General features: G+C 48.1%; 1 protein-coding gene across 1 annotated transcript in view; it reads right to left on the bottom strand.

The window, feature by feature from the left end:
• LOC147746868 (HORMA domain-containing protein 1-like) overlaps positions 1-13,030 on the bottom strand; it is a 1,271,881-nt gene extending 1,258,851 nt beyond the window's left edge. Inside the window, exons 1-2 of the mRNA XM_086925061.1 lie at positions 12,856-13,030; positions 7,244-7,296 (exon numbers count right to left, since the gene is read on the bottom strand). Coding sequence (XP_086781187.1) covers positions 7,244-7,296; positions 12,856-13,030 — 228 coding nt within the window. The remainder of the gene's footprint in view (positions 1-7,243; positions 7,297-12,855) is intronic.
• Positions 13,031-15,552: the final 2,522 nt, after the last annotated feature.

The following is a 15,552-nucleotide window of genomic DNA, read 5'->3' as shown; positions in this document are numbered from 1 at the left end:
TGTGCACTGTGCAAAGGTGTGCAGACTATTTAATTAAGAACTACACACAGATGAACAACAACATTGACCCTATGTCAATTTCATTCCACAGGAGAGTCGTCACGCAGTTCAGCACCACCAAGGGAGGAGAGGGCACCAGCAACTAAGAGAGGGGAGAAAGAGAAGAGAAAAACTTGTCACAGCACTGTTGATGGAGGCAACAACACCACCCAGGAGGCCTCATCTCCGGACCGACCCACAACACCTGTCCCACTGTCCCCTCTGTTGTTTGGATCTCCTGACCTGTCAAACACACCCATAGCAATGTCCAGGGGGTCCATGCCTGGAGGGGAAAGTAGGCATGCGGAGCCCCCGCAGAGGATCCTGCAGACCTCTGAATCTGAGGATGAGGATGATGTCCCCCAAAAGAGTGCACCAGTGGCTGACAGGCCAAGACCACCGATTGCAGCAGGCGCTGCGCGCACCAGTGTCCTTGGCAGGAGGGCACGTGAGGGTGGGGAGCGGCAGGAAGGGGAGAGCGTATTCTGTGGCCTGTAGGGCACAATGGTGAAAGTACAGCGCCAGCAGGCCAAATCATTGCTAGCCATGCATAGGCAGGTTCGCTCCATGAACATCAAAATGTCCAACATGGACAAGGGCATAGGCCACATAGCATCGAGTCTGGAGCAAATTGCAAAGGGGATCACAGACATCTCCACATACATGGGAGTACTGTCGGATTAGTTGGACAGGGATCATCTACAGCGTGGCAGGAAACAACAGCATATGCGCCAACAAACAAAGGCCATGAATAGTTTGCAACTAATACAGCACTACTTTGCAGACGCTCTATTTCCATGCAGGATGCAATAGTGCACTACTGCACAGACTTGACATGGGGCATGGGAAGAGTGACCTCTGCGATGGAGCAGATGCTCAACACCAACACAGGCAATGCTGAGTCAGGCACCAGCAGGGAATCAGAAGGACAGGCACAAAAATCCCGCAATGTAGTGCGTGGACGCAAGCACTGACCTATGAGACATTGACTTAGATTCATGCATCCTCTTCAGATGTGACAATGATGATGTAGTGCTGATTAAACTACACTTGTCATGAAATATACCTGTGTATGTGTCATACATTACCTAGAAATATCGTCGTGTTATTTCTGTCCGTCTCAATGAACCATCTAGTGCTGCTGGTCCTGTTGCCTGGGGCTCTGCATGTTCTTGGTCGTCATCTATGTTCTCGTGATGTGTCAACTCCACCTCTGTGCCTTCCTTGGTAGCAAGATTGTGCAAAATGGCATAGGTCACTATTATCTTGCAACACAGGATGGGGGTGTACTGTCGTGCACCTCCACTTTTGTGGAGGCAACAGAACCTGCTCTTGAGGGGTCCAAATGTTCGCTCCAATACGTTGCGAGTGGACCTGTGTGCCACATTGTATCGCCTTTCTGCTCTGTTGGTTGGGTTGAGGTACGGTGTCTGCACAAAGGAACGCAGGGCATATGCAATATCACCTGGGAGAGAATGAGAGGTACATGAGTTACATTCACATTGCACATTTAGCTGACATCCATTTCAGGGTGTGTAACACTTTTTTACCTAGCAGATATCCATCTCCAAAATCTCCATTAAGTAGCCGTATGTATATTCCGCTGTTCGGGAATATGTAGGAGTCGTGCGTGCTCCCTGAGAATTTTGCAACTATGTCGGTGATGATGTTCCCTGCATTGCATATCACCTGCACATTGATGGAGTGCGTAGACTTACGGTTTCTGTATATGTGTTCGGTGGCTGCAGGTGGGCATAGGGGAATGTGGGTGCCATCAATGCAGCCTATCACATGCGGGAAGTGTGCCAGTCCATAGAAGTCTGTTTTGGTTTTAGCAAGTTCCGCAGGTGTGTCAGGGAACTGGATGTAATGTCCCGTTCTCTGCGTCATCACATCCAGGAACTTCCTGAAAAAACGGGACAGACAGCTCTCGGATACATCTCCTACTGCAGCTATCACACTCTGGTAGCTCCCAGAGGCCAGCAGGTGTTTGCTACACAGCACCTGGACATGGGGTGGGATGGCGTGGGCCCTGGGTGTTGGGTGATCCATGTATGGGTGGAGGTCCCTTATTAGGTCCATGATGGTTGTGGGGTGCAGCCTGTACCTCTGGAGTATCTCAGGCTCAGTCAATTGAAACAGAATGATCCTCTGCCTGTACACCTGCTCCTCCCTTTGCCATACCCTCAGACCTGCAGCCTGTAGCCTTCGCCTCCTCGCAATCACATAGAGTGCCGCCATTTTGCAAACACTGTTGCATTTTGGGCCCTTTTTATAGCATGCACATGGTTACCACCTGCTTACAGTCCATGGTAAATACGACTCTTAAATACCAATTTTCAATGAATTCGGTATTTTTGGCCTTTCCTACATCTCGATGGGCATTTTTTCCGATTTCTTATTTACCGATTCGGTGAATAAGAACTCGGTAAATAACGTATTGGTAAATTACGATTCGGTAAATATGTATTCGGTAAATACAGAATCGGTATTTTACTGATTCATATTTACCGAATCGGTATTTTATGGACACCTACATCTCTTTTTCACTATACCAGTCGGTAACGTTACTCAGAGCAATCTAGTTTACTCTACTAGTTGGTAATATATAATATGTGATGAGGGTTAAACTGTTGGGTTGTTGTGCTCTGCTCCGTTATATGGCTGGGAGGAATGCGGTCTCTCCGGTGGCTGTACTACACAAAGTTACTTTTTGTATGACTTCAGGGTTGGCCCTAGTGGTGGAAAGGGTTGACACTTCGGCGGCCCCCTCCCTATTAGAGCTGGGAGTGGACTGTGCCGCTACGTGCCCCAATGGGTCTTCCCCACCTGATACGATGTTCTATATTGGATTTGTTGGGATGACAGTTACGTATGGGGCAGGTCTTTGGCAAATTGGGGATGCTGAAGTGGGTCGGGGGAGGGTCGGTTTAATGTTTTTGAGTCAAAGGTACTGTTATTGGAGATTTAGTGATGAATTGGTTTGCCTTCCATATATGTCTACAAGCTTTAGAATAGTCAGCAACACTCACTGTCCTGATTACCGTCATAGATGAAGGGTGAACTATACAAGAGCATAACTTGGAATGTTGGAGGTTTAAATACACCTAAGAAAACGAGACAAGTATTGCCACAGTTGGAAAGGCACGGGGTGCAGATTGCTCTCTTTCAAGAGACCTACTTGAGTAAATACACGGAGGGCGCAGTGGCGCGCAGATGGGCGTCCTACCGATTGGCCTCCTCTTACGCGCGGGGGGGGGGGGGGTCTTATTCTCATCAAAAGGGGTGTCCCGTTTAAACCTATACAGACCTGCGTAGACACAGAGGGCCGCTGGGCTATGGTACACGGTAAGCTGGGGATGGTACTGGTGACAATAGTGAACATATACGGTCCTGTGGTGGATGAACCGGCGCCTTTTTTACAGTTATTTAATGTCCTGCGCACTTGGCCGGAGGCTGCGCTCCTTTATGGGGGTGGTCTCAATACGCATCTTAATCTGCATGTGGATAAATCTAATCCTGCTGGGACGCGTACAGTTAAAGTTGCGCAGTGCATACGAGATGTCATGGTGGAGATGGGCTTGGTAGATGCCTGGCGGCTGCGTAATGTGGGAGTTCTGGAAGGCACACACATCACCCCTGCATTCAACAGTTGGTCTAGGTTGGACAACTGGTTGCTTAGTGAGGAGGTGAATGGGCGGGTGGAGAAGGTTTACACACTCCCGAGAACCTTATCTGATCATAATCATATTGTCCTTGAAATGTCTATACCCGCCAACCTGCACCGACCATTCACCTGGCGCTTTCGGGCGGACGCACAGCTAGACCCGGTTTATGCCGAGATGATTAGGAATGCCATTACACAGTACTTTGAATTAAATATGGGTTCACTTGATAGCCAGGCGACCCTGTGGGATTCCTTTAAGGTGACGATAAGGGGGGTATGTATTAGCACCTCGGCGGAATCCTTTGAGACCTCAGAGGACAACTACACAGACTTGAGGAACCGCTAGGAGCATCAGAGGCACAATACAATACTACACCTTCCACTGAGACGCTGGCCCAAATACACGAACACTTAGAGGAATATAATTCACTAGCATCTCAGGAAGTGATATATTTATCTAAACGATTTGAGGCTAGAGCCTATGGCGAGGGTATCAGGCCGGGCAGGGTCTTGACTAATAGACTACGGGACAGGACTGATAATCCCCAGGTTGATCATATAGTTGATGACTCTGGTGAAGCCCATCATTCCCAATGCAGTATTGTAGAGCAATTCCGGTCTTTCTACTCAGCTATATATACGACCCGGGGTGGCATGCCCGAGTACGCTATGAATGAGTATTTGGATGATACGGCTTGCGCATGGCTGTCAGACGTTCACAGAAAATTTCTGAGCCTGCCCATTGAGGAAGAAGATGTGAAAGAGGCCATTCTCTCCCTGCCCAATAATAAGGCTCCGGGGCAGGACGGTCTGACGGCGGAGTTTTATAAGGCGTATGCCGATATACATATACCGCATATTTTAGAAATGTATGCAGAGGCCCACGAAACTGGTTGTCTCCCCCATCCCTGAGACAGGTGTTAATCATCACCTTGTTGAAAAAAGATAAACCTCCATCGCAGTGTGACTCCTATCGCCCACTATCTTTGATAAATCTGGTGCGAACATACTGGCGAGGATTCTGGCCACTATATTGCAGCCCCTGATGCCACTCCTCATGCTATCGGATCAATCTGGAATTATCACAGAGCGCTCTACCTCCTTTAATTTACGCACAACATTTTTCATGTTCCACATGCTCAACCCTGCTCTGTCGTCTGTGGCTGTTCTTTTAGACGCTGCAAAAGCATTGGACTCTATAAAGTGGAAGTACATGGTGTATATTCTAAATAGAATGGGATTCCCCCGTCTTTGTCCGCTGGATTCAGGTCCTGTACACCGACGCTTACACGAGAGTTAGGGTGGGTGGGCTCACGTCGGAGGCATATGCCATCGAGCGTGGTACTAGGCAAGGCTGCCATCTGTCCCCCTTCCATTTTGCTATCGTTTTGGAACCACTAGCATGCAAAATCCGACAAACACATAGGGCGGCTGCATTAAATTTGAACAATCGGTCGGTTGTAATTTCCCTATACGCGGACGACATGGTCCTCTATGTTCTCGATCCACAACGCTTTTTATCCCCGGTTAAACGCGAATACATCAAATTTGGTCTCTTTACAGGCCTTCAAATAAATTGGGAGAAATCTGTTCTTATCCTCTTGACGCCCCTCACAGTCCCGCCCCAGGTGGAATATCCCTTAGTATGGTCGGAAGAACCAGTTAAATATCTAGGGGTATGGATTCATCAGGACCCCGAGGTTGTTGTCAGGTAGAATTACAGTTGTGCATATTCCGCGCTAGTGCAGCAGATAGATCATTGGGTTTATTTGCCTATGTCCTGAGCAGACCGCATAGCAGTAATAAAGATGATTATTCTTCCCAGGTTTTTGTACTTGTTTTGCAAATATCCCTGTCAAACTGACAAAACATTTTTTTAAAACAGTCCAGACCCAGCTGCTGAGGTTAGTGTGGGGAAATAAGTAGCCAAGGATTATCTGGAGTATTTTGACAATGACATTTGAAAAAGGGGGATTTAATGCTCCGGATTTCTATGTATACTACCTATTAGGGCAGGCTCCATGGTGTATTTTTTGTTTAGGGCTCATGGCTTCATCCCGCATGTGGCTGTGAAAGAGTCGGAAGTGTATCCTACACAACTGAAAAACATTATTACACATACCAATAGGCAAACGCCCAAGTCTTAGATAAACACGATAGATACCACTGTTTTGGCGTGGCAGGAGATTCGGAGACGGGCCCAAAAACTAATCTTGTACGCTCCAGCACTGCTTATAGAGGGACACTCTGCTCTGTCAGTAGCTGAAGAAAGAGGCCCCATCACAGCATTCAGTCACTCTTATACAAGCCATGACTGGCCGAGTGGTTACCTGCAATCCAATAGAGTGTTTACTGTGTTATGTGCCCAGTTTAAAAGCGGCAGTGGGAAGATTTGTAAGGGTGGCTATGGTGTTGGCAAAGAGGCTGGTGCTGTCTACGTGGGATAGTCGATTGTGCCCGAAAGCTGCTTTGTGGCTCAAGGACAAGGTGTACTGCCGTGAGCAGCTGGAACTGTACTCCAAGGAGTTACCGGCGTCCTCAAGACCTAGTGCTTTTGGGCTCCTCTGCGGGAATATTTACTGGCTCAGTGTGAACAGGTCAGTGGGTAGTTTCTTGCGGAGAGGGATCCACCTAGAGCTGTAATGTACTTGGACGCTGCATGTATATGATAATGTTACGACTGAGATGTAGACATGTATATTGAACACCGATCACAAGGGAGTACCTGAGTTTATTGTGTCCTATTATAGGATATGGTTCTGCTATTTCTTTTTCTGTTTGTTTTGTATCTAGCTGAATGTCATTGCACTGTATTCTCAGATGATGTATGTGCTATGTGCCATTAAAAACACTTAATAAAAAAAACATTTAAAAAAACTGCTGGCTGCTAGCAGCAAAGAAAGAGGGGGATCAGACTCAAGACAGGACTGTTACAAGCTCAACAGGATCCTGACTGGCTGCCTTATGGAATATAGTCACTCTGTCATTGGTTGTTATTTTTTCTACAGTCCTAAGGATTCATGGGACTGTTAGTTCTTCACTTTAATGTGGAAAGTTAAAGAAAGCTATTTATAATGATGGATCCTATGTTAAATACAGCATAGAGAGTTGAGCATAATCCTCGCCTCCGGTCCTGACATAAAATCTCACATAAATGTTTCCAACCCAACAATTCAGATAACTCCAGTTCCTCAAACTTTAGGCACTTAATAAACATATTTGTTACTAGTGGTTAGTAATATTAGCACGTCAATTGATACGAAGCAGGCCAATTATCCATTTTAATATATAGCCCAGTTGGAGGCTATGTGCTAGTTTAAATTGCTCTTCACAGCTTTATATCTTGTGTGTTCTTCTTAGCCCCGCAGCTTTACTAAATAGCTAAAGCAAAGACATAAAAGAAGCTGACATCTACAACAATACATTGTTAAATCAACATCACTACTTAATGTGAATTATAACTGAGTTTATGTAATCAATACATAATAAAACAATGCTTGCTCCTGAATTTTCTATTTAACTGCAGTAAATTCTTACCCCACAGGTCTCCTGTTTGTCAATGGTCCTTAACTTCTGTAACGCTGCCATTCCTGCAATTTATCAATAAAAATAAAATTGCAATGAAGGACTGCAACAAAGGTGACAAACATGAAAACATAAATATAAATATTCAACAAAATGCTTGTATTCTTGACCTTCAGCCCAGTTAAAACATTGAAGACATATGGAGCCGCTGCTGGCGTGGGTTCGCATTGATGCGCAGATGCGAAGATTTGAATGGGAGCAAGGATCGTCTGATAGGATAGCACTGTACGCAGACGCTGTCCTGTTTTTTCTCACGAATCTGAATAGGTCGGGCCACGCCTACTGCAGATCATGCAAATATTTGGCGAAACCTCTAGGTTATACATGAATCCTCGTAAGTCGACCCTCTGGGTATTAGGGGAGCGTTCAGGGGAGGGGGACTGGGCATCAGCACTCCAGGTAGCGGTTGGGGGCATTAAATATTTGGGGGTGTTTTTGTCTGAGGTCCCCACGGTCTCCTGGGAGTGGAACCTAGCGCCGGTTTGGGACCGGGTTCGGACAGATCTTAAGACGTGGTCCCGCATGTCCCTCACCATTTATGGTAGATCTGCCTTTTTTAAAATGGTGGCCCCCCCTCGGCTGCTATACCAACTATAGAACCACGCTTATCCTATCTCACCCCACTGGTTCTGACAAGTAGACTCCGCGCTGGGACAATTCCTTTGGGCGGGAGGCGCGGTCCAGGTACCGCTGCTCACTTGCCTTTTGTCGACGTATTGTGGCGGTTTGGCGACGTCTGATATCCTTTCTTATTACCAGGCCTCTCATCTTCTAGTCCTGAATGAATGGTGGTATGGGGATAGGGGAGACCCGGCATATGCCCTGGAGAGCTACCTTATGGGGTCCAACACTCTGCATACGATTTTATATTCAGCGCAGTTGCGGAAGATGTTGCCACCGGCCACTCAAGTAGTCTTCCAAATTTGGAGGCAGGCCCTGCGCCGCATGGGATGGTGGAACAACTTGACTAAGGAGAACCCCCTGTAGCATAATGGACGTTTACCTGGCCTGGCGACTCTTCAGGGTTTCCGGGGAAGGGACAACATTGGAATTTTGACACTAGGGAAAGTGATGTCGGGGACTACGCTTAGGTCTTTTCGGGAGCTGAGTGAGGAATATGGAATGCCTTGAACTCAATTTTTTAGATACCTTCAGTTCCGCCATGCCCTTGCAGCGAGCTTGGAGGGCCTTGATTCTCTCCCTGAATTTAGCCCACTGGAGGCGAAGGTGTTTATGGGCGATCTGGGGGACACAAAATATCCCGCATATACCAGACATTAACTACACACTGTTCCTCGACACTGCAGAAATTACGTGAGTCTTGGGAAAAAGAGATAGGAATTGAAGGACGAAGATTGGCGGGAGGCGTTGGCGACCCCCAGAGGTGCAGCCATAGCGATACGCCTGCAGGTCATCCAATTCAAGTACCTGCATAGGGTATACTTTACCAGCGAGAGATTGTGGTGGGCGGGTCCGATTGCGGCCCCTGACTGTCTCCGCTGTGGCCAGGAAGTGGGGACACTGTTACACACGGTATGGAGTTGTAGCACTTTGGTTAGGTTCTGGAAGGGGGTGTGGGATTGTATGTCCGAGGTCCTGGGGTGGGAACTCCCTCGTACGCCGCAGCTGGGTCTACTACATGTGATGGAAGGGGTGGGGGTAACATCTATAAGAACAATTGTTACTTACCTGTAAACAGGTGGTTCTCCAGTATTGGTGTCTTTCATAGATTCACATGCATGAATATTCCTTGTCGTCGAAGTGGGAGTCCCACGGTAAATAAAATAGCAATAATGCTAAATATATATAAATATATATAATATATATATACCTATAATACATGATAAAGAATAGGAAACATAATAGAAACCTCAAAAAACTATTCCTACATAGGAAAGCATGGTAAAGAGAAAAAACTACTTGTAACACATTAGTGTCATTATGTTAGTCCAAATTACAGCCAATCAGGCGTCAGCACCCTCTAGAATCTTCTCCTCAGAAGCTCAAGCCCTCAGATTTTCGTAGCACAAGTAACAAAGAGCGCATGAGGAGAAGAGAGCCTCTGAGTGGAGGAGGGTGGGTCGCATGTGAATCTATGAAAGACACCAGTACTGGAGAACCACCTGTTTACAGGTAAGTAACAATTGTTCTTCTCCAGTATTAGGGGTGTCTTTCTTAGATTCACATGCTTGAATAGAATAGAAAGCAGTAACCTCCGAAAACTGAGATTGCTAGGTAAATATATGGAAGAAAACAAAGACAGTACCAGGATAATACAGTCATGTGACACATCATAGCAATCACAGTAAAACATCAAGGAGGGGGGAACAGAGACTCACCTTAATGAAACAGATGGCGAAGCACAGCCTGTCCCACTGCGGTATCCACTTCATTGATGGCATCCAAACAGTAATGCTTGGTGAAAGTGTGCCTGCTGGACCATGTCGCTGCACGGCAAATCTGATGAAGAGGCACACCAGCAAACAAGGTGGTGGATGGAGACATCGCCCTCGTAGAATGAGCCCTCACTGAAGACTGCAATGGTTTACCAGCTTGTAGGTGGCAGAAGGCGATGGCTGAGGAAAGCCATCGAGAAATAGTTGGCTTGGAAACTGGATGTCCCTTACGCAGTCGTCCGTAGGCAATGAACAGCTGGTCGGACTTGCGGAAGGAGGCAGTTCTGGCAATGTAAAATTTAAGGCATCATTTGATGTCAAAAGAATGCAAGCGCTGCTCCGCCTGAGACTTTGGGTCCAGAAAGAAAGTTCTCAGGAACACAGGCTCATTCAAATGAAAGTCTGTCGGTACTTTAGGTAGGAAAGAGGGGTTAGTGCGGAGCGCCACTCCGTTAGGCCTTGATAGTGAAAGCGTGCTTGATAGTGAAAGCGTGCAGGTCGCTCACGCGACGAGATGAGGTCAAAGCCAAAAGAAGCGCAACCTTCCAGGTGAGGAATTTGATATCCGTTTTATGGATAGGTTCAAATGGTGACTTCATAAGTTGGGATAGTACAACATTGAGGTGCCAAGATGGAGGAGGGCGCCGAACAGGTGGGAACTTGCGGAAAAGTCCTTTGAAGAATTGTCGTATGATTCTGGACGAGCAGAGGGAAGAAGAGCCATCGTATCTGAAGTGAGATATAGCAGCTAAGAAAACTCTCAGGGTAGAATGAGAGAGTCCTGACTGAGCAAGGCTTAAGAAGAATGGAAGAAGCTGCTTTGGAGTGGAATGGATGGGATGGACATTGGCTGAAACACACCAATGGCAGAATCTCTTCCACTTGAGTTTATAAGTCTTGATGGTAGACGGAGCCCTAGCTTGAGCCAGGATGTCTCTGCATTCCTGAGATAAGTTCAAATCTGCGAATTCAAGGTACTCAGGTTCCATGCCCACAATTGTAGTGTGGAGGGGTCCGGATGGCACACTAGGCCTCTGTCCATTGATAGTAGGTCTGGACGAGGGCGCAGAGGAATGGGCTCGCATTGGGACAACAGAAGCAGTTCTGAAAACCATGCCTGCCTGGCCAACGAGGTGCGATCAACAGGATGTGGCAAGGCTGTCTCCACATCCTCCACAGCACCCGCTGTATTAATGGAATCGACGGAAAAGCGTAAGCGAATAGATAGCATCAGTCTATCAAAAGGGCATTTCCGCACGACCCGGGGTGGGGATGCCAACTTGCATAAGACGGGCATTTCCGATTCTCCGGTGTTGCAAAGAGGTCTAGATCTGGGTGACCCCACTGGTGAAAAACAAGATCTAGAGTCGGCTGGTGCAGTTCCCATTCGTGCGTTGAGGAAGTGGACCTGCTCAGAAAGTCCGCCAACATGTTGGACACGCCCGGAAGGTGGACGGCTGTCAAGGTGATCTGGTGGCAGAGAGCCCAATCCCAGATCGACTGGGCCAAGTGAGACAGATGAGGAGACTTGGTTCCTCCCTGTTTGTTCACGTAGTGCATACTGGTGGTATTGTCCGTTTGGATCAGCACTGACTCCCCATGAACTACTGGGAGGAATGACTAGAGTGCTAGGAAGATCGCCATTAACTCCAGCCTGTTGATATGCCACTTGCGCTGGGGCGGAGTCCATTTGCCCTTGATGGATAGGCCCTGGAGATGAGCGCCCCACCCCTCCAGAGAGGCGTCTGTCGTCAGCGTGAGATCTGGTGCGTGAACGAGAAGGGACGTTCCCATTTCCAGATTTGTAGGTTGTGCCCACCAAAGCAAGCTCTTCCTCATGCGGGTTGTCACTGCGACAAGGTCGTTGAAGGACCCGGAGACCTGACGCCACTGTAAGTCCAGTTCTTCCTGAATGGGACGGGCGCGCAACCTGCAATTTGGGATCAGTGCGATGCAAGATGAAGCCTTTCCCAAGAATGACTTTAACGTTCGAACAGAAACAGACTGTTTTCTTCGAATGTGGGAGACCAGACGAAGGATTTTGTGACGTCGCTCGTTGGAGACGAATTCTCTTGAGAGCTTCGTATCTAGGATCGCTCCTAAGAAGGATCTGGTCTGCAGAGGTGCAAACTGTGACTTTTCAACGTTGATGGTCAACCCCAGTGACTGAAACACCTGCTGGCAAAGGCGAATGTCCTGATGTAGCTGGTGGTGGGATTGAGACTTTAGAAGGCAATCGTCCAAATATGGAAAGATTTGAACGCCTTGGAGACGCAGGTGAGCCACCACAGGGGCCAGTACCTTCGTGAAAACACACTGGTCGCAGCCCGAAGAGAAGAACTTTGAACTGAAAGTGCATTGGTCCCACCGTGAAACGCAGGTACTGGCGATGTTGTTGGATAATAGGGACATGAAAGTATGCGTCTTGAAGGTATATGGTGGTCATGATAGAAGACGAAGGATTTCCTGTAACGTCAGCATGCGGAATGATTGGGACTTTAGGAACTGGTTGAGAGCCCTCAGATCCAGAATGGGTCGCCAATCTCCGGTCTTCTTGAGTATGAGGAAGAATCGAGAGTAAAACCCCTCTCCTCTTGGATGTTTCGGGACCACTTCGACTGCACCTTTTAACACAAGAAGACGAACTTGATGGAAAAGCTCCTCGAGGTGTGGAGGAGGCGGGCCACGAGGTGGAGTACAAGGAGGAATCTCTACAAACTCTAGGGTATGACCCCGTTGTACAATGTCCAAAACGTAGCGATCCGAGGTGATCGAGGACCACTGAAAATAAAACATAGAGATTCGACCTCCAACATTTTATGGTGGGAAAAGTCATTGGCGTTTAGAGTTGGAGCCCCGGTAAGAGGACTTTCCTCTGTAAGGGATGGAGGACTGCTGGCGAGATTGCTGATTGGGCGTGTAACGTTGGCCGCTCTTATTGTATGAGCGGTATTGCTGCCCACCTCGAACGTTGGAAAAAGTGCTGCGTCCCCCCGCACCTCGAAAGGACTGCTTCCGAAATTGTAACGTGCACAAAGACTTTTGGTGTCTTTCTTAATGGACTCCAGGGCGTCATCAATATGGGATCTGAATAGTGATTCCCCATCATAGGGCATGTCAGTATTCTGGATTGGACTTCCTGCCGGAAGGATGTGGACTTTAGCCAACCTTGTCGTCGGAGTGCAGCCGCACTTGCAAGCAGACGGAATCCTGTGTTAGCCACATCGACTGTGCAGTCGATCATTTCTTCTGACGTTCTCTGTCCATCTTGAAGGATCTGTAGAGCGTCAGCCTTGGAAGCATCAGGTATGAGTTCTATGAGATCTGAAATGTCTGACCACATTTGTCTGTCATAGCGTCCCAAGATGGCTAAGGCATGGGCTGCCCGGACAGATGTGGAAGCCATCGTTGAGAACTTGCGGCCAATAGCATCCAGACGTCGACCCTCTCTATCCGGAGGGGCCGTGATAGGAGCCGCTGGGTTCCGGGCTCGACGCTGTGCGGCCTGAGTCACTACCGAGTCTGGTTTGGGGTGAGAAAGCAGGCAAGCCGGAGACCCATTCGGGGCCTTGTACTTTTTCTCAAAGCGCGGTATCTGTGCAGGTAAGTAGTTTGGAGCAGTCATGAGCTTATTCCTTCCTTCTAAACAAAATCGATGATAGGAATCGTGAGGGTTTGTTTATAAGGTTTGTCTTTAAAATCATAAAGGAAACAGTCCTCCTCACGTTGTGATCTTGGTAATTTAAAGGGCAGAGCTGCTTTATCCATTGAAAGATGGAAACTGGCGATATCCACAGGAGGTGAATCTCCAGAGTTCCCTGGCTGAGGTGAGGACGTCTGTGCCCGATAATCATCCCAGTCCGCCATATCCGGGTCGCCTGCTTCATCCGAATTGTCTGGGACTTCTCCGTCCTCACGCTCTGGGACCGCCTCATCATCCGCATCCTGTGGATAAACTGTTGTATGGATCCTAATAGACGTCTGAACCTGAGACGAAGTTGTAGGTGCTAACACAGGCGGCCTAAAAGGAGGAGACAGTGCCACGGTAGCCGGAGATGGTGCTGGTGTACTCTGTGGCGTAGCTGGGAAACAGCGGTTGTAATCATCCAGCATATGTTGGAGATTTGAGATCAGAGTTAAAGGAATGGTAGCCATAGGGACTTGGGCCAGCTGTTCCTCAGATTGAGACTGTTGATCACCGTCACCTTCGTCAGAATCCGAGTCCTGACACTTAATTATTAAGTCAGATGGACTTTGTGCCGCTCCAAAGGTATCCCCTTCTTGTTCTGAGTCAGTGTCAGGCTCAGATGTAGTGGCAAACATTGGAGAAGGTGGTTGCAGCTCTCGATCCGAGAGCTGGTGACACGGAACCTTGTTGCGACGATGAGAAGATTCTGAAGTCTTCAAAGGCACTAACGGCAACGAGGCAATGGAAAGTGGTGCCGCCGTCGACGGTGCCGTCGTCGATAACACCGACGATACTGGCTTGCTCGTCGACGAAGATAGTTTTGGAGAAATCATCCTTGACGGTACGGCCGTCGACGGAATCGTCGTCGGGGCCACTGTCGACGGTCGATCAGCTGTAGACGAGGCCGTCGAAGAAGCAATTGTCGACGGAACGGTCGTCGACGCCAGTGTAGCCTCCGTCGACGGAGTCTTCGTCGACGAGGCTTTGGTCGACGATGTCTTCATCAATGAGCCTTTGGTCGACGGTATCTTCGTCGACGAGATCTTGGTGGACGGAGTCGCCGTCGACGACGTCGAGGACTTCTTGGAGACTTTCGTTGGCGAGGATTCTTTCTTCTTCGTCGACGAGGAAATGAGAATCGTCGACGGAACTGGCTTGGAAAGCAAGGCAACCCCAGTCGACGTGGATGCTGTCGACGAGACCGCCGTCAACGAAGAAAAAGCTGAGTTAGTAGTCAGCGTCGTCGTCGAGGATGTAGCAAATGCCGTTCTCATCGTCGGAGCGCTCGTCGACGCTCTCGTCGACGGCGAAACTTTGAGAGGCGTGGAAAGACCTCGAGAGGCAGCAGAAGACGCCTGATAGCCAGGTCTCTTGGGCATAAAGGTGGTAGGGGTGGCAGAAGACGCCACAGAAGCTAGAGGCAAGGCCAACTTCATCTTCTTGAGGAAAGGAGATGGAACATCCTGTAAACTACCACGCTTGGATGCTGCTGAAGAAAGTCCAGAATGAAAACTTTCTGCGTCTGACAGGGCTGAATCCTTGTCTTTTAGACGTTGAAGCCAAAGGAGAAGGCGGCCTTCTCTGTCCTTCAGAGTCTTTGTAGAAAAAGTTCTACAAAACTTGCAGCTGCTAGCCTCATGATCAGGGTATAAACAGTATATACACTTCTGGTGGGGGTCCGTTTCAAAAAGGCGCAGCTTCCCACAAGAAGAGCAAGGTCTAAATAAAGACTTCTTACTTGACATGTTATGGAAAACACTGGAAATAGATGAGTAGAGGTGAAAACTGAGCAGAGCTCAGGGAGACTCCCTTCACACGACGTGCAGTAGAAAATCTGAGGGCTTGAGCTTCTGAGGAGAAGGTTCTAGGGTGCTGACGCCTGATTGGCTGTAATTTGGACTAACATAATGACACTAATGTGTTACAAGTAGTTTTTTCTCTTTACCACGCTTTCCTATGTAGGAATAGTTTTTTGAGGTTTCTATTATGTTTCCTATTCTTTATCATGTATTATATATATATATATATATATATATATATGAAACGACCACTTCCTCCGTTTACACCGGGACCTTAAAAACTGCGGTGCAATCCAGGGGCGGAGGTCGCCCTGTATATATTGTTGTCCACCAAGCACAGCAGCCGCTGTGCTGTGCAAATGCACTCCAACCAGTTAG

Source organism: Lissotriton vulgaris, chromosome 1_1 (genome assembly GCF_964263255.1).
Source record: "Lissotriton vulgaris chromosome 1_1, aLisVul1.2, whole genome shotgun sequence".
NCBI lineage: Eukaryota > Metazoa > Chordata > Amphibia > Caudata > Salamandridae > Lissotriton > Lissotriton vulgaris.
Note: the sequence above shows the minus strand (reverse complement) of the source record. Positions and strands in the feature narration are given on the sequence as shown.